The sequence below is a fragment of the Vicia villosa genome, linkage group LG7 (assembly GCF_029867415.1).
Source record: "Vicia villosa cultivar HV-30 ecotype Madison, WI linkage group LG7, Vvil1.0, whole genome shotgun sequence".
Classification (NCBI taxonomy): Eukaryota; Viridiplantae; Streptophyta; class Magnoliopsida; order Fabales; family Fabaceae; genus Vicia; species Vicia villosa.
Genome location: NC_081186.1, coordinates 92,157,875 through 92,177,241, shown reverse-complemented (window position 1 = coordinate 92,177,241; position 19,367 = coordinate 92,157,875). Strand labels below are relative to the sequence as shown.

General features: G+C 36.9%; 3 protein-coding genes across 3 annotated transcripts; 1 reads left to right on the top strand and 2 right to left on the bottom strand.

Annotated features, from left to right (window-relative positions):
• The first annotated feature begins 2,583 nt into the window (after nucleotides 1–2,583).
• Nucleotides 2,584–3,606, top strand: LOC131619692 (uncharacterized). The gene has a single exon (XM_058890763.1). The coding sequence runs from the start codon at nucleotides 2,584–2,586 to the stop codon at nucleotides 3,604–3,606; it is 1,023 nt and encodes a 340-aa protein (XP_058746746.1).
• A 1,002-nt stretch (nucleotides 3,607–4,608) lies between these two features.
• LOC131619691 (uncharacterized) lies at nucleotides 4,609–5,907 on the bottom strand. The gene has a single exon (XM_058890762.1). The coding sequence runs from the start codon at nucleotides 5,905–5,907 to the stop codon at nucleotides 4,609–4,611; it is 1,299 nt and encodes a 432-aa protein (XP_058746745.1).
• Nucleotides 5,908–10,369: 4,462 nt separating this feature from the next.
• LOC131619690 (uncharacterized) lies at nucleotides 10,370–11,671 on the bottom strand. Its single transcript, XM_058890761.1, has one exon. It carries the CDS (start codon nucleotides 11,669–11,671, stop codon nucleotides 10,370–10,372), a length of 1,302 nt encoding a protein of 433 aa, XP_058746744.1.
• Between the last annotated feature and the right edge of the window lie 7,696 nt (nucleotides 11,672–19,367).

The window sequence follows — 19,367 nt, the reverse complement described above, 5'->3', positions numbered from 1 at the left end:
TTTCGTTCGGCATTTTTGAACGAGACCCAACCATATCGCCCGTCTGCCGCCTGCCTTTGAACACGAAAACACCGGCCGAACAATGCGGTCGTGGCACCAATACCCAAATAATCACAGACAATCTCGAATGCTCGCATAAAAGCAAAAGCATTGGGATGCAATTGGGACGGCGCCAAATTTAGAAACGCCATCATCGATTTCTGAAAGTCGGAGAAGGGCAGTCGGAAGCCGAGCTCCTTGAACACATACTCGTACATCGCGAAGCCATCCCCGTTGAACCGAGAGCATATGCGCTCGTCCTGAGACGGGCACGTCACTTGGTAATTCGGCGCTTCGCCCTCTCTCAAAACCTCGATTTTTATAAAGGCCCCGTCCAGAGACTCAGTGTATCGGGAAGTGACCGTTAAGGCTTCCTCGGCTATCCAGTCTGCAGCAACCGTGCAATCGTAACTAAACAAGGGCATTGGGGAGACCCCTCCCTCGGCGTCCGGGCCGGGAGAATCAACATGGTCGTCGTCGGCCAGAGAGGGCGCATTTTGATCCTCGATGATCTCGACGTCTGAACTTGTGGCCGTTGAGGCGTCCGACTCGCTACTCCACGACGAATCAGATCCCGAGCTGGACTCCGAGCTAGCGCTCGAATCAGATTCACCTGCACGCAGAAGGGAGAAAGTGAATTCGACAGTTCATCAAATCCACCCTTCCACCGCAATGCAAGCGAAAGGGTAGAGCAGGAGCGGCGGAGCCCCCGGCTAAACCCCCATCGAGGAAAGACGCCCGTCAGCCGAGGACTCGCAAATGACGTGACACGACAACGAAAAATCGTATCCGAACAGGCACAACGGTCCAACGCCTACGTCATCTAGTCCACCGACCCACGCTAACCCCCGGGCATCGCCTGGATAACCCAGGGAGGAAGCAACGACCTCTCGTCGGACCCGGCCTAGGTTTAAAGCGCACAAACCCTAAGGAAAATAAAGCAACGAAGAGGGAAGCGGACTTACGTGAAGACATGATGATGATAACCGGATGAGCTTCTCGGTAGACGAACGGTACGGTGAACAATCTGGAAGAGTATCTTCCGAGGAACGCCTGTCTGATGCCGAGCAAGAAAACAGAGAGAGTGAAACTTCCAAATGAGAGAATTCGCCCCCTTTTATAGGAAAAGGGCTCGGAAGGCGAAGCGTCGCTTCTCCTGACAAGCGCCGTCTCCTAGACCCTAGGCCATTATTACTTGTGCCACGTCAGCGTGTGTCACCCACGCGCGACGTTTCGTCCCTCCACAGGCTGTTCCTCCGAGCATATCTGGCCGACGAGGAGCCATCTCATCGAGCATCTCCCCGGCCCGAGCATCAGGTAAAGTCACAGCTTCTTGACCAGAAGACTCCGACTTGGGGGGCTCCTGTTCTGGACTGGGCCAAGGTTAGGCCCACTATGATTTTCGGCCCAATAAACCTCAGAGGCCCACGTCCCTCTGCGGCCCTCCTACGCAGATAGGATGCCCACCTTAGACATGCTCGGCTGCCCTATATCCCCGAGCATGTGACACCAACATGCTCGGCACTGACGACCCCGCGAACACCTTCGTTGCCGAGGACTCTGCTCCGCGCAGGGTTCCTTCATATTCAACCCTCCGAACAACTCGGATTCCACGTGGCTCCTGAAAGACCGCGTCTCCCTGAAACTTCGGAGCGGTTAACCAGGACAGAGGGCATACACGCACCTCCGATATTTCCGCTCAGGAAACCTGGCAGTCTCCTAGTTGGGCTTGGGAATCCAACCCAATAGCGAGATCATGGCCCAGCGCTGGGGGCTATATATACCCTCTTTAACTAGAGGGTCAGGTATTCAATTCTTACTTACTCTTAGCTAGTACTTGCGCTCCTTTGCTCGTCAACTTACTTTGGCATTGGAGTACCTTGCAGGTACACCCCCCCTTTTTCTCCTTCCAGAAGATCCAGTCCGAGCAGCCTACGACGATTCTTCTGATCAGGTACGATCACTTATCAATAATAATTTGAGGTTAAAGGTAGTGCACTGACAGTGTAAAAAAGTTTTACACCATCATCCAATAGAAACAAATCATTTTGCCATGTCATATAAATTTTTTAAAAATTACAGTTTGATTTATCCTGATTCATGGTTGTGATTGGTTGACAGTGTAAAACTTTTTACACTGTCAGTGCATCACCCATTTTCTCTAATAATTTAGCAAAATTTACCCGTGCATTGCAGAGGCAAACGTTCAGTTATAAGTAAATAAGACAATTTTTCTGGTTATTAATAATAATAATTAAATATACTAAATTTTCTTAATTTTATCTAAAATAATTAACACAATTTCTAATTAACATTTAGTTAATTTATCATCTATTAATAATATTAAATAATTAATGCTGTTAAATAAATCTATTGATATCTAAGGTACTTTTTTTTAAAAGATTTGTACTTATAAATAAGATTGGATTAAGCTGCAAGCAATCGAAACCCTAAAGAAGCCTCAATAAATAAGTAGCACCAACACTTCCTTGGCTTTCTCAATCTTCTCAATCTTTCCTTTTCTACACCTTTTTCTTTTCATCAATGGCCGATCCAAGAAGAGATATCACATTAAGGTTAAGCAAGGAACTCTTTCTCATACATTACTCAGAATCAGAACCCTTCAAACCTGATCAGCGGAATTCCGTTGTGCAATTAAGACATCATGGATATCGTATGCGCAGTTTCATTCGTTTGAAACGTGCTATTTTGAAGCATGGTGTTGCTGCTAATGCTGTGAGAATCAACATGACGAAACACGGGACTGATTACTTTTTCCCTGATAGAATTCATGCTGACAAGCTTCTTGATTTTCTCAAGGGAAGACTTCCTGTGGGGATTTCTGAGACTAAGGAACTTGTTTCTCATGATACAAATGATTATAAATACACTTTTTCTGCTGACCTTTGTCCTATTTATAGCCAGGATTTGATTTTTCTGCCTCCTAAAGTTGCTTCGAGTTTGGGAAATATCGGTCCTATTGTGATTTGCACCAAGGTTACCAATAATATTGTTTTGTTTGATCAGTTGAAGTCGGAGTGGTGTTGCTTGGACGGTGATATGTATTGGAGGGCACCCTTTAAGTCTTTGCTCACCATGAATGAGTTAGTGGAATATGTTGTGCTCGATGTTAAGGAGGTTTGTTCAAAGGTTAATGTTGATGGTAAGAAATATTATTTAACTAATGTTGAGATTGCTCGTGTGAAAGATTTGGGAAAGAATGACATGAGATTTAATATCAAAACTTATATGGGCCATCTTTTGAAAACTGGTGACCATGCTCTTGGTTATGACTTGTGGGAGGCTAATTGTAGTGATAGTGAGATTGAATTGAAGGACCACATAGAAGGTGGTGTGATTTTGATGCTGAAGAGATGTGGAGTGAAACGATCAATTGATAGAGTCGGGGAACATAAGTCGTACTTAAAAGATCTAGAAGAAATCACTAATGAGGTGTTCGGCATATCACTAGGCAGTGAAGAGCCGTCTTTGGAGGAAGAGTTGGCTAATCTTAATCTAAGTGGTGAGGAAGAGAAGGAGAAGAAGAAGGCGAGGAGGATGGCATAATCGAATAAACAAAACTAATTGCTATCCCGATATAGAAATTTAGTGAGTCTTGCTTGGCTATATGTCTAAGCAGTTTTTTTTTCTCTTTGTTTAGGTTTTTTAATTTTCATTTTTTCTTGAAACCTCAATTATGAGCAGAAGCCAAAACTATCATGAGTTGGTGAATGTCTATTAGGATTAAATTAAACTACTGTGTTTTCTTTCTTTCTGTTAGGTTATATATTTGAGAACTTTGAAAATATTCACATGTTCATATCTGCAAGTTCCGATACCGATACGTTATCACCGTTTTATATATTAAAGAACAAATTATAGTTAGTTCATGCCGCGACGACCGTAATCACACCTGTACAGACCGAAATCGCAAAAACCTTTACGCGACGCGACCGTTTTTTTAAACCGTGGTTAAAGGTAAATTAATTTAACAGTTTCAAATATTAGAAGGAAATTACATTTACATTGACAAATGCATCAAAGTTACTACTAAATGTCAAACATAACAATCATCAACAATTTGATTACAAGCTAACATGATATTGACAATCCACTCATTGAATGTCAAATACGTGGAGCATTTACATGTGGTACCACCAAAGAACTAACAAATCTATGCATAATGTTTATCCCAAGATTCACTGGAAAACAAACACTGCCAACAATCTACATGGTTGTACAACACAATATTTTCTTTCACATCACCGGTGTTAAAGTTGATTGCAAAAGCCTCTAAGGGAGAGATAGATGAGATCCACCAACAATTAGAATACAATGTCAATCTTGACATAGGATAGATAACTTGTTGTCTGTGTCTTGCCATAGGAAAAATTAGGAGTACAAAGTGAAATTGTGATAACTCAGAAGTAGTAGTAATTAAGATGCCACAATTACACAACTCTATTAAGTTCATTTTCACTTAAAATTATTACTGATGTAACATAAGTTAACAGAAAAAACAACTTCTGGTTTTGGATATTATGATAGAATTTACTTTTGTTTATTCGATCATGCCATCCTCTTGGCCTTCTTCTTCTCCTTACATTCCTCACCACATAGATTAAGATCACCCATCTTCTCCTCCAAAGGCGGCTCTTCACCACCTAGTGATATGCCGAGCACCTCATTAGTGATTTCTTCTAAATCTTTTAAGTACAACAGATGCTCTACACGTCTCTTCATCAGGTGTTTCCCTCCATATGTCTTCCTCATTAGAATCACACCATCTCCTATGTGCTCCTTCAATCCAATCTCACTACTACCACTACAATTAGCCTCACACGAGTCATAACCAAGAGCATAGTCACCTGCTTCCAAGAGATAGCCCAGATGAGTCTTGATACTAAATCTAGTGTCATTTTTTCCCAAATCATCCACGCGAGCAACCTCAGCATTAGCCAAACCGAATTTCTTACCATTAACCTTTGAACAAACCTCCTTAACGTCGAGCACAAGATATTCCACTAACTCTTCCCTTGTGAGCAAAGACTTGAAGGGTGCCCTCCAATACATATCACCATCTAAGCAACACTGCGTCAAGGTTAAAGGATCAAACAAAGTAATAACATTGGTAACCATAGTACAAATAACAATAGGACCTATATTCCCCAAACTCGAAGCAACGTTAGGAGGCAGAAAAATCAAATCCTGGCGACAAATCGGACAAACTTCAACAGAAAAAGTGTATTTATAATCATTTGTATCATGAGAAACAAGCTCCTTACTCTCAGAAACCCTCACAGGAAGTCGTCCCTTGATAAAATCAAGAAGCTTGTTAACATGAATTCTGTTGGCGAAAAAGTAATCAAGACCGTGTTTCATCTCATTGATTCTCACAGCATTAGCAGCAACACCATGCTTCAAAATAGCATGTTTCAAACTAAAGAAACTATGCATGGCACATCCATCTTGTCTTAATTCCACAACAGAATTCCATTGATCAGGATCTGGCTGAGGACTAGTACAAGATTCACAAACTCGGTTGTGTTGAACAAACTCAACAAGATAAGATTGTTGAAGAGTTTCTCCAGTGATAACCTCTTTCTGAACAGTAACCCTAATTTTGATAATCTTTGAATTGGGTTGAGATGGAATTGTTTGAGAACGAACCAATCTCACATTTGTAAAACTCAAATTCTTTTCTAGTAATTTTAAACACAAATCTAGAAGCTGGTTTGATTGAATCCATGATTTAAGGGGTTCTGAGTAAGTTTTGCATTGTGGGCAATGTAGGAGATAGAGTTTCTTGCGTAACCCTACTGTGATATCGTTTTTGGATCGTAAACATTTAACATCGGTTTTTTCCATTGATAAGAAAAAGGTGTTGTTGATCTTTTTGAAATCGAAAAGTATAGAAAAGGAAAATACAGTTAAAGCAAAGAAGGTGTTGTCGCTCACTACTTGTTGAGGCTTTTCTAGGGTTTCTGTTGCTTGCAGCTTACTCCAATCTTATTTTATTTATAAGAAAAAATTTTCTTAATTTTTTTATCTCAAATATAGATAAGTTTCGATAGATTTATTTACATACATTAATTACTTAAATTTAATATTATTAATAGATGATAAACTAATTAAAAATAAATTAGTAATTGTATTAACTATTTTATGTGAAATTAAGAAAATTAAATATATTTAACTATCGTTGAAATAAATTCTTAATGCCATAAATCAAATTTGTTAAATATATTTAACTATCGTTGATATCGTTTCTGTTTCATTATTAGTGATATGCTATTTTTTTCCAACTTTACATGATTGTGTTTCAAATTGACTTTTCAAATTTATCGTGGGAATTTACCAGATTCAAAGATTAATATTTAAATATTATTGATATACTATTTTTATTTTTGTCTCTAAACATACAAATTTTAAACTTTATTTAATTAAGAGTTTGAAAGAGAAGAAATGAGAGCACTTGAAAAAAAAATAGCGTGAAATTGTTTTCTTTTCAATTAGTAATGATGTCATTAAAAAACCTCAAAATCGATTACAAGAAGTACTCCGATCTGGAGCCGCCAAAGAACACTACCCTCACCTCTTTAAACAGTATAAAGGCTAGGTATTCGTAATATGGAAATTATAATTTACAAGATACAAAGGAATTATTAATAGACCTAAACCACTTCTAAGAAACAAAAATAATAGCCGACATACAATCATTGAAACAAAAGACTTTTTTGTTGAACATAATAGCATTCCTCATCAACCATAAATTCCACATAACCGCCAATCAAACCAGCCCAATTGTCAACCTTTCATCTTTATCCTTGATTCCTCATTGGTGAGAGCCACGAAACCCCCAAGCCAACGACCAACCTTATCCTAAATTCTTCTAGTCATTGTGCAACAATCAAACAAATAAAGTATAGATTCGTCTTCCATAAAACAGAACGCGCAACACTTCTCCCGATCTTCCACAACTATACCTCTTCTCACTAAAAGATCTCTAGTTGGTAGCCTCTCCAACAAAAATCTCCATCTAAACAACTTAACATTTAATGGTGCGTTCAAACTCCAAAGAAAAATAAGAGCTTCACTCACCTCTTGTGGAATTGTCTCCTTATCTCCCTTATTATAAAGAGCTAAAGCCTAAGACTTTATCATGAACTCTTCCTTCACTTCCTTAGTCCACACGAAAGCATCCGGCTCCTCCTGCACCAAAACAAAAGCGGACAGCAATTCACAAAATTTTGCCACTAAAACACTATCACTGCCATCCAAAGCCAGCATCAAGGAATTGAAATTCTAGCTTCAAATATCCTCCTCCCACACTCAAGAACGGGGACACTACTTTCGCAAAAAGCTCAGGAAACGCCTCCATCAAGGATTGATTTCCAAGCCATTTGCTAAACCAAAAAGAGGATGAACTCCCATTTTGGACCCTGCTCAAAACCAAGTCAGACCAAAAAGAACCTTTGGAGCCTACAGAGAAATCCACCAAAATTAAGTCTCTCCATCAAATTGAGTCTCCTTTTTCTAACACCCTTTTATCACCCACAAACATCTTGGCCTCTGTGATAATATACCTATAACTCAACAAGGCTTTCCATAGGGAATTCTCCTCCGTTAGGATCCTCCACTTCCACTTTATCAACAGAGATTTATTCATGCTATCAACATCTCTGATGCCTAGACCCCCTCATTTCTTCTATTTGCAAATCGTACTCCAACTTTTACCCAATGGATACACATTTTGCTCTCAATCCCTCTTTACAGGAACCTACTTTGGATTCTCCTGATTTCTCGTATCACCTGCTTCGGGGCTTTATAGAACGATAAAGTATACACATGAATGGAACTAAGTACTGAATCAATCAAAACCACTATTCCTCTATGGAAAGAAACCTCCTTCTGCATTTAGAAAGCTGATTCCTCACGTTCCTGACCACGTCATTCCACAGGGCCACCTTTCTAAGACTATATCCCACCATAACCCTAAAAAATGTAAAAGGCAGAGAACTAATACCACCAGAGAAAAAAGATGAAGCTGCAAATAAACACCTATAACAAATATTGATTCCGAAAATGTTAATCTTAAAGAAATTGACTTTCAAACTTGACATAAGCTCAAAGCCTCTAAGAATGACCTTCATGCTCCATAAAACATAATTTTGTTAATTTGAAAAAAAAATTAAATTTGTATTGTAAAAGTGTTTAATTTGTATAAATTCTTTAAATATATTTTATATTGTTATAATATTTTGAAATTTAAAAATATGATAACAATAAACATGTATTTATTATTCTATATAAAAGTACAATTTAAAAAAATATTAAATATTTTTTGTTCTATTTTACAAATCTTACTCAAAGCCTTCTCTTCCATTCGTCTCCAAAGTTTCGAAGAAATTTTTAAAGTAAATTATGTGAATTAGAAAAACGGATTAAAATATTAAATTTATTAATTATTTATAAATTTATCATTATGATAGAGATATAATTAATATTTTTATACAAAAGTATTTATTAATATCATAGAAAAGATTATAATTAAGAAAAATAATTAATAGAGTATTATAAAAAAATAACAAAGAAAATATTCAAAAGGGTCCTTTAATTTATGGAGGTATGGGTGGAAATAGGTTAGGATAGGCTAAGTTTTAGAAGGCCTGAGTCTGACCTACAATAAATTTACAAGGCCTGAGCCTTGGCTATGACCTAGTATAGATTTTTTTTTGGTCTGGTCTGACTTTTTTAAAGTTTGGTCTGGCCTGAAAGCCTATTTAAAAACCTATTTCTCATTAAGGTTTTTAATTATTTCAAGTTACTTAAGAAGTCTTATGAAGTCTTATAAGTCGATCTATATATACATATATAAGCCAGCCTATTTAACATTTTATTCTAATATATATATGCATATATAGGTCAACCTATTTAGACTATTTTTAATATATATGAAAATATAGGCCGATCTATAAGGTTCCATAGTCATAGGCTTTTTTAATAGCTTAAGTCTGAACTATTTAATTAAATAGGATTTTAAAAAAAAACCTAAGAGTGACATTTTTATTAAATAAGTCTGACCTTGCCTATTTAATTAAATATGTTTTTAAGAAAAACCTAAATCTGACCTTTTTATTAAATAAGTTTGGTCTGACATAACTTTAAGGGTCATGCTAACGAGTGCCCCAGGGACACTGGTTAAGCATTCCTAATAAAGAAAATATGTATATTCAATGCATTGAATATACACAATATTCTTTAAAAAAGTCAATTATCTATGTTTTCATGCATTGATTACATATATTTTAGGTAAAAATTTTATCTTTTTACTTTATTAAACAATGTTCGACTTACCTTTTTAATCTCTTAACCAGTGCCTCTGGGGCACTCGTTAGCATTACCCTAACTTTAAATAGGTTAAGTTATAGACATGTGTAGGCTCTAACATTATTATTATCTTTGGCTAAAAAAAAATTATCTTCAAATTTTCTTAATCTTTATTTAAAACCCCACTTCCCTTTCATGATAAAAAATTATTTCTTCACAAATAAACTATTGTATATTTGCAACATCGAATCCCTTTAAATTTTTCCAAAATTTCTACCCAAATTTATTTTCTTCACACCAAATATTTATACATATGTTTAATTTTTTTTGCATGAAATAGAAGAATAGGTAAAAATATGTTTAAAAATGAAAAAAGTTGAAGAATAAAAATATAACAACAATCCTTATGGAGAACAAAATAATGAATGTAAAAATGTTTTAAGATAATGAAATTTCACCTTGTGATTCTTTATCAACTGTTGTATATCTTTATCAAAATCTAAAATTTCTAGCTAATCAGAAAAAAAAAAAAAAGTTGAAAAAGTAAAAGAACGATGATTGAAGATGAGATGATGAAAAAACAAGTGTTGAAGATGGAAATCTTAGTTTCAAAAACCAACAACTATCAAACTAACAAAAGTTGAAACATGCAAAATTAATATATTAGATTACTGGAATAGGTGATTTTTTTGTATGGAGGGACCATGTAGAGAAAATAAGGAATCTGATGTATGCTTTTCTTGTAATCCTTATCATTATGAAGATTAGGTTTGAAACCAACCAAGAGAAGAGAATAGTCTCAAAACCAACAAGATCAATATTCTATACAGTAACGAGTATGTAAAACACAAAAACTTAAATCGACACTACGATCAGTTCAGAAACATCACAGAAAACACAAATTAAACTAACCTAAATGGAAAAAAACTGCTTAGACATATACAAAAGCAAGATTGCCTAAATTTCTATATCAGGATAGGAATGACTGTTGTCTATTCCATCATGCCGTCCTCCTCGCCTTCTTCTTCTCCTTATAGTCCTCACCACTCAGATTAAGATCACCCAGCTTCTCTTCCAGAGTTGGTTCTTCGCCGCCTAGTGACATGCCGTGCACCTCATTAGTGATTTCTTCTAAATCTTTTAAGTACGGCCGATGCTCTGCACGTCTCTTCTGGCAAAGTTTCTCTTCAGATCTCTTGATTAAAATCACTCCATCTCCTATGCGCTCCTTCAATTCAATATCACTATCACTACAATTAGCCTCACACAAGTCATAACCAAGAGCACGTTCACCAGTTTTCAAGAGATAACCTAGATGAGTCTTGATACTAAACCTCGTGTCATTCTTTCCCAAATCTTTCACACGAGCAACCTCAGCATTAGCTAAACCGAATTTCTTACCATCAATTGTAACTTCTGAACAAACCTCCTTAACATCGAGCACAACATATTCCACTAACTCTTTCCTAGTGAGCAAAGACTTGAAGGGTGCCCTCCAATACACATCACTATCTAAGCAACACTGCATCGAGGTCAACGGATCAAACAAAGTAATGACATTGCTAACCTTAGTACAAATCACAATAGGACCGATATTTCCCAAACTCGAAGCAACATAAGGAGGCAGAAAAATCAAATCCTCACAACAAATGGAACAAACTTGAAGGAAAAAAGTGTATCCTAAACAGTAATTACTACTCTTCTTATCATGAGATTGAGAAACAAGTCCCTTACCCTCACAAACCCACACCGGAACTTGTCTCTTGATAAAATCAACTAGCTTCCTAGCACAAACTTCTTTAGCGAAAGCAAAATCAGTAATGTGTTTCATCTTCTGGATTCTCAGGGCATTAGCAGCAACACCATGCTTGGAAATAACATGTTCCAAATGCAATAAACTACTACGCGCATGAGAACCATGTTGTCGTAATTTCACACCATAAAACCATTGATTAGGATTAGCCTGAACCCTAGTACATGGCTCACAGATGCGGTTGTCTAGAACAAAGTCAACAACATAAGATTGTTGAAGAGTTTGTCCATTGAGAACCTCTTTTTGAACATAAAACATAGTTTTGATACTGTTTGAATTGGATTCAGATGGAATGAATTTAGCACCGGGAAACCTCAGGTTATTGGAATTGATATTGGTTTTTAAGTTATACACGCAAAAAGATAGAAGCGATGTTGATTGTGGCTGTAGTTTGAGCCAGGTTTTAGGGAGGTGTAAGTAGAAATTGCATCGGGAGCAATGGACTAGTTTGATTTTGTTGGGTAACCCTAATGTTATATTCTCTTCCATTGAAAGTGTAGAAAAGGAAAACACGAACACAGAGATTAAAAGATTGCGATGATGTTAAATTGAAAAAAGAGAGGGAGGTGTTGTTGTTTGTGGCTACTTACGTACGCGGCCGGTGTTGTCCGGGTTTTTACGTTGCAACTTGTTGCTTCCTATACAGGGTTCCTATTGCTTGTAGCTTTTTGTTTTATTCGCTAAATAAAAATCACTGTTTTGAATCATTTGAACAAATATAATAATAATTTAATCTTAATAAAGCAACCTAAAATTTTTTTTGGGTTAAATATACAAACTCCCTGTAATGTTAGTGAGTTTTTATTTTAGCCCCTAGTAAAGTTTTTTTTTCATTACCCCCTTAACTTGCAAAGATTCCACGACAAAACACCCCTCAATGCCACTTGTTAAATCAGATTTATTACATTTAAATTAAAATGACCATGTGGCATTAAGATGTTACAGACGTGGCACTGTTGGTAAAATATCCATGACACGTTGGTGTGATAGGTTAAACTCAATTGGTTTTACCCCCTTGTAAAAATTAGGGTTAGTTTAGTTTTTCAGACATTCTCAAGTTAGCAACGACTACAGTGACGACGGCGGCGTAGAAATCAGTGGACGACGGTGCTCTTGAAAAAGTGTACGACGACGCAATGTCTGAGGTTAGTGTTGTTAATATTTTCTTCCGCTCATTTTGTGTTTCTTCTCTGTTAGAGTTTTTATTTCGATTTGAATGTTTAAACGCAGGATATGCAACATTTCAACGACTACAGTGACGACGGCGGCGTAGAAATCAGTGGACGACGGTGCTCTTGAAAAAGTGTACGACGACGCAATGTCTGAGGTTAGTGTTGTTAATATTTTCTTCCGCTCATTTTGTGTTTCTTCTCTGTTAGAGTTTTTATTTCGATTTGAATGTTTAAACGCAGGATATGCAACATTTCAACGTTACTTTTCACCATGGGGTGAGTTTATTAGGGTAAACAGAGATGAGACAATCTATAGAGGGGGTAGATTATACTATTTCTGGGTTACACATAGAAACATGGACCATGGAAACTGTCGAGAACCTAGTGAATAAGTGGGGGTACAAGAAAGGGAGCTATAGGGTATGGGCGAAGATATTGGAAATAGATGAGGGTTATATTCTAATTAGAAGGGATGATGATGCATATGACTTTGCTTCATATTTTTTGTGCAAATGGTACTGATGGAGACTTATATCTGGAACATGATGCTGAAAACATAGAACTTTATGTTGGGGAACCTGCTTGTGTTAATGGAGTCACTGATGTAGATGACTTAGGAGATGAAGTGGTTGAAGGTTTGGATGATAGTGGGGACGACAAAGCCACTGCCATTTTAGATGGATTTGAGGGGCTTGATGTAACCTTGCCAATAAGGGAAGAGGGGGTAGTTGTTGGATTGTTGACTAGGCCCAATAAGAAATGTGAAGAAGATGCATATGTTAGTGATGAGCTCAATTCATCAGATCCAAATGAGTCTTGTGATGAGGATAAGCCCAAGTATGAGAAATATAGGAAACAACACCTCAATAAGGACTTCAAGTTTAAGTGGGGTATGGAATTTAATACAGTTGTTGACTTCAAAGAGGCAATATGTGAGTGGTCAGTTCTAAATGGTAGGGAAATTACTTTTGTGAAAAATGAAAGTTATAGGGTAAGGGTAGAGTGTAAGGCTAAATGTGGTTTTTTGGTCTTATGTTCCAAAGTGGGCCACAAGCATACTTATGCCATAAAAACACTTGTAGACACCTACACATGTGCTAGGGTTTTAAACAACAGATCTGCAAATTCAAGATGGGTGGCTAAGCATGTGGTCAAGAGAATGAAATCTAGTGAAAATGTAAGAATTAGGGACAAAATGCAAAATATTAGGCAAAACATTTCAGTTGGTATTACTGTTGCTCGGGCATGGAAGGCTAAGTTGATGGCAAAAAAAATAATGGAGGGAGATGCTGATATGCAATTTGCTGCTCTATGGAGGTATGCAGCTGGATTAAGAAGAGTTAATAGTGGCAATACTGTGAAAATTAATGTTGAGAGACCAAGCCCATCTATCCAACCTAGATTTGGATGTTTTTACTTCTGTTTTGATGGCTGCAAGAAAGGGTTTATCAATGGATGTAGGCCCTTATAGGGGTTGATGGGTGTCACTTGAAAACCAAGTATGGTGGTCAACTTCTGATTGCAATTGGAAGGGATCCAAATGATCAATACTTCCCGTTGGCTTTTGGAGTGGTTGAAACTGAGACCAAAGAGAGTTGGAGATGGTTCATTCAACTTTTGATGGAGGATATTGGACAGGACAAAAGAATTGTTTTTATCTCTGATCAACAAAAGGTAAAGTTTTTGTACTTATTTCTAATTGCACTTACTGTAGATCTGTTATTGTACTAAAATATAATTGCTATTATTATACTGAGCAGGGACTGGTAGCTGTCTTTGATGAGATGTTTGAGAGGATTGAACATAGGCTTTGCCTCAGACACCTATGTGCCAATTTCAAGAAAAGGTTTGGTGGAGGAACCCTAATAAGGGATTTGATGATGAGAGATGCTAAGTCCACATACCATCAAGCTTGGATGCAGAAGATGAATGAGCTAAAGAAGATTGATTCCAATGCTTGGACTTGGTTGATGGCTGTACCTACCAAGAGCTGGTAGACCTAGAAAGGCGAGGATTCGAGAAAGTGGTGAAGAGGGTGCTAGGAAAAGAAGGCCTGGGGTTGCATACAAATGTACAAAATGTGACCAGTTTGGTCATAATGCTTTGACATGTAAGAGCCCCACACAGGACCCTGTTGCACTCAAAAGAAAGGTAAGATATGTTATATTATCTTCATAAAGATTTCTGTTGCACTCAATGTCTAAATTTTATTGTTTGTTTGTAACTGTGATGCAGAGAAAGGTCAAAGCTAAAGTGACTGAGGTTGTTCATGATGTTGTGCCAAATGAGGAGCAAAACAATGTGGAGACTGAGGTTGTTCAGAATGATGATCAGGATGCTGTGCAAAATGATGTGGAGCCTGAGGTTGTTCATGATGCTGTGCCAAATGATGTGCATTCTGAATTTATGCAGAGTCAGACCCAGTCATGTATTGTAGACACGAGTCAACCACAGCTCAAGAAAAAGAAGACAATCAAACCTCACCATGGATTAAAGATAAGGAGGTGTGAAAGAGTCAAATTAAGTTGGTTCAAGAAACCAATTACTGGTCCAGGTTCATCTGAGCAACCAATCACAATTATAGACCCTGCAGAGACATCATCAAGCCTTGGAGTGTCAACTAGGTCTTTGAAGAAATGGAAGAACAAAAAGAGCAGAAGTTGATTATTTTGTGTCTTTGTAGCAACTGACATTAAGTTAACTTGTAATGGTCTTGTAATGGTACTTTGGGTTATGGTATTTAGTGTACTGCTATTTTGTGTTGTAGCCATTTGTAATGGTATTTTGGGTGATGATCTACATGATATTTAGGGTAATAACCTATAACATTTGTAATGGTTTTTTGGATAATGCCTTAAATGTTATCTTATCTCATAATTACTTCATATTATGGTGTATGCAAATCTTTATAAACCAATGATAATAGACATTTAATTGAACCAAAACAATGAACTCATTCCATTCAAGATCAAATTGTTACATACCACAAAAGTACTACAATCACAAACAACATACACTTCCCTAAACTAAATTACAAAAACATATAAACTGCTGAAAAAAAACATCCAAGACATAACAAGTGCAACCATCATGTTATGGTTCTTCTTCTTCTCCATTGCAACTTTTTTCTTCAATCTCATAATCTTCTCATAACTTGTGTGTGCTCCCAAATTGTCAGTAACAATGTCCTTCAATATCTCTTTCAACACATCTTTTGTCATTTCAGTGCATCTAAATTGAATCACCTCGGTATTATTGAATTCACCCAGCTCATCATCCCACATGAACATACCACAACCATTCTACAAAAAATTTATCGCACAGCAACACGACTATCAAATTAAAGCTGAATGAAAACAAAGAAAATTAAAAAAAAAAGGTGAATGAACTTACCAGTACATTTCTGCATGTCCAGAATTTGCGTTTAGGGTTATCAATGGTGTTTGATACCCACATCTTCATTGTAACGTTACAACCACAGGGACTAGTGCATTGAACAGCCGTTCAACAATTTCCATAGTTATGAGTTTGGATTGAATTTGTTAAAGATAAAAAACAGATAAGTAAATATTAACACAAAAGGGATTCATTCTTTAGAGAGAAGAAACTTATCAAGTATGCATATAATCTACTTATCACAAACTTAAACATATCGACCAGTTGCACTCAACCTACAATACCCGTCAAAATCATCAAGCATCACTCACACCCTAAGTCATTTCTAACCCAAAGTAGAGATAACTACTATATCATCTCAATAACGATCTCTCAGTCAACCTCAACAACACAGCTGGCATCCATATCATTTGTGCCGACGATCTCTCAACCAACACAACTAACACGGAAGCATTAAGCTTCGACACCCATAAAGATTGTTAGCTCCAAATCTATCTCTAAAATCTAGAAACTAATAGATATCCATCCCTAATCAATATTTGTGAGGTATATGTCTATAACAACCCAAATCCAAACATAATTGCAAAAAGATTAAGGAAGACATCAATAATGATTTGTAAAGCAAATATATTATACAACACCATGATCAATACATATACGTATGTTCAAAGCAAATATACAAACATACCCAAAAAAATAGAGTATACAAAGAAAAGAGAAGAAGAAGAATCAAATATTTCTTGGTTTGTCAACACCAATCGATGAGAAATTCGACCTCCGATCATCAAGATGCAACCCCATTTGATGTTTCTAAGCCTCCCTCTACCAAAAAATGAAGGTTGATGGAGTTGGGAACAAATACCCCAAAACCATAACCTAAAAAATATGTTTTTTCCCCTTTAAACGCACTTCTGTCCTGCCAGATTCGCCAGGCGAGCCTGTCTTCCGCCGGGCGAACTACACCAAGAGCAACATCATTGTTTTGGCCATAACTTGAGAACCGTAACTCCGATTTGCGTCTGGTTCGAACCGTTGGAAAGATTATTCAATGCTCTATCTAACAATGACAAAATGGAAACAAAATTGATGATTTTTATAATCCTTATTTTGATCCTTATTCTTTGATGAATTGATTTCGTTGCTCAAAATCGCGCGTTTGAAGCCGTGTCTTCGATACTTTATTGCTCATGCTCCAAATACGCCTCAATACCTACAAAATGAATGGAAAACTATCAAACAGTATATAAATGAATCAAAAATACAAGTATACACAAACTAAACGTATTTACACAAAAGTTGGGTTTATTCAACCGAAATTAACAACAAAGAGTCGATAAGTGCACTAAAAAGTATATGCAAAAATAGCTACAATTTGCACTTATCAATATGTAGTTTCTAGCCCAATTGATGCGGAGACGTCAACTTCTAGGGCTCATGTATCTTCACTTTTGTCTTCCCGTATGAGACATGTGTCACCTACTTAGGCACCCGAGGGATAGGTAGGAGACTCATCCGACTTATCGTTGCTACCTTTATATCTGAACCATGCTTCTAGACATGTCTGGGATGAACGGTTAAAATTCATTTGTGTTTATTCTTTGAAGAACATGTTTGCTATAATATTCGAAGTTTCTGACGATGATTTATTTTTCTGAAGGATTGTGATGCTTTAAAACGCATCAACCATGGTTTGAAGATTACTGGTCTTCTGCATCCTGTTAATTAGTGGTTTAAGGATGTGATGCAACTATATGGTTGGAGAGCTTTGTGCAATAATGTTTATGTTACGATTAACCAAGATATGTTACCCACGTTTATAGAGATATAGCATTTGGAGATTTCATATTATCATCTTCCACACAATGAGATGTCTATCACAATACTAGATGATATCTCATGCATGTTGCATCTTCTGATCACGGAGACAATGTTAGACCATGGTAGGAAAAACAAAGATAACGCGACGGGGATAATGGTAGACTATTTGAGAGCTACCCATTGGGATGCCATACATGAGTTAGAAGCCACTCGGGGGGGTCATGCTAGATTTTAATTCTTAGAGAGGTTGTATACACAGCAGTTGAATGATGCAGAGCAGGCCGCTGGTGATGATGAGCAGGTTGCGCAACATAAAGCATGTGTATTGAGAGCTTGCATGTGTACTCGGCTGACACATCCATTTTGTGGACGACAATGTCACTTATGTGGATGTGATTTACTTCAAATACCTCGTTGACTTGGAGAGGATCCAAGTACAATTGGAGGGCCACTTGTTTGGTTTACATGTACTTCATGTTAGCTGAAGTTTGTATGTGAAAGACCAAACAGATGACAGGTAGCATCACACTATTGACAGTAATATTTATGTGTCTTTTAATGGTTGCACATATTTTCATAGCACTTTTGCAACTCGATTACTAATAATTCATATGTACCATTTTTCAAGTTTGGATCCTCTAGCACTTCCCATGCATATTCTTATGGTCATATGTTTCGATCTACACTGAAAAATATGCCACGTGCTTCTACTTTCGCCCCACTCATAAGGAATTAGGCGACAGAGCCATACAAAGTGTATCTTGACCGCATGGTACTAGAGCATATACACTTCCATACATATGTTGATTATCGTGAAATGCACGAATTTAGATCGCTCTTCCCACTTTTCTCCCCATATGAACTCTACATTCCTCTAAGAACTCTTCTTCTTCTTCTTCTTCTTCAAGTTCAACTCTACCATCATCATCATCGTTAACCTACATATTCATGTATTTATTTATTTTCTTCACATTTATCTTCTCATTTTCTGGCAATGGAGATTTTTAGGGAATTAGATGAAAATAACAAATCATGGAACCTTCTACTTGTGAGGGAGTTGTGGAGATATAGAGAAAATATGTAAGTAATGCAAGTTGGTTTGATGATACAATTGATTATAACCTTGTTATATTAGGAATGTTTGATAGTTACTATATCACTTCTGATTCTAACAATAATAGTGATCCCATTTTACCATATTCTTTCTCTAGACAAACAAGAATAATGATGGCATCCAGTTTTTTAAATTCTTTATGAGTCAAATATTTTGAAACCCTTTATACATTTAAGGAGAAGATAATCTCCTTTCATAAAAACATAAATATGTCTTGCTTTGGAGATGAAGGAGACATCATACTAGAACCTTATTCTTAAGAGGAGATGATTAACATGGTGGCCCTTATTGACTCCTCTTAAGGGGGTGACTGTCTTTTTCCTTAGGCCCTTGAAGATTATCAAGCCTGTTCTAACTAGAGGGGATTTATACCTCGACGACACTATAAACTTGGACATCCAGGAAATTGTGAAACTTGATGGAACGTCCTCTGAGGGAACCACTTTAACTTGTTTTATTCCATTTTATTTGAGTTATTGAGTCAGACCAAGTTTGAGCTAATTAGCCAAGCTAAATTATTCGTAAACTTTAATCAACTCGAGTTTGAGCTAGAAAAAAATCTGTGACAAACTCAAACCGATTTCAAATTAATCACATTATTGTCAAGTCAAGATGAACAAAGCTCAACTCATTTTCAACCATAATTCCTAAAACAATTACATTTTCCTTCCCCATCCTTCAAACC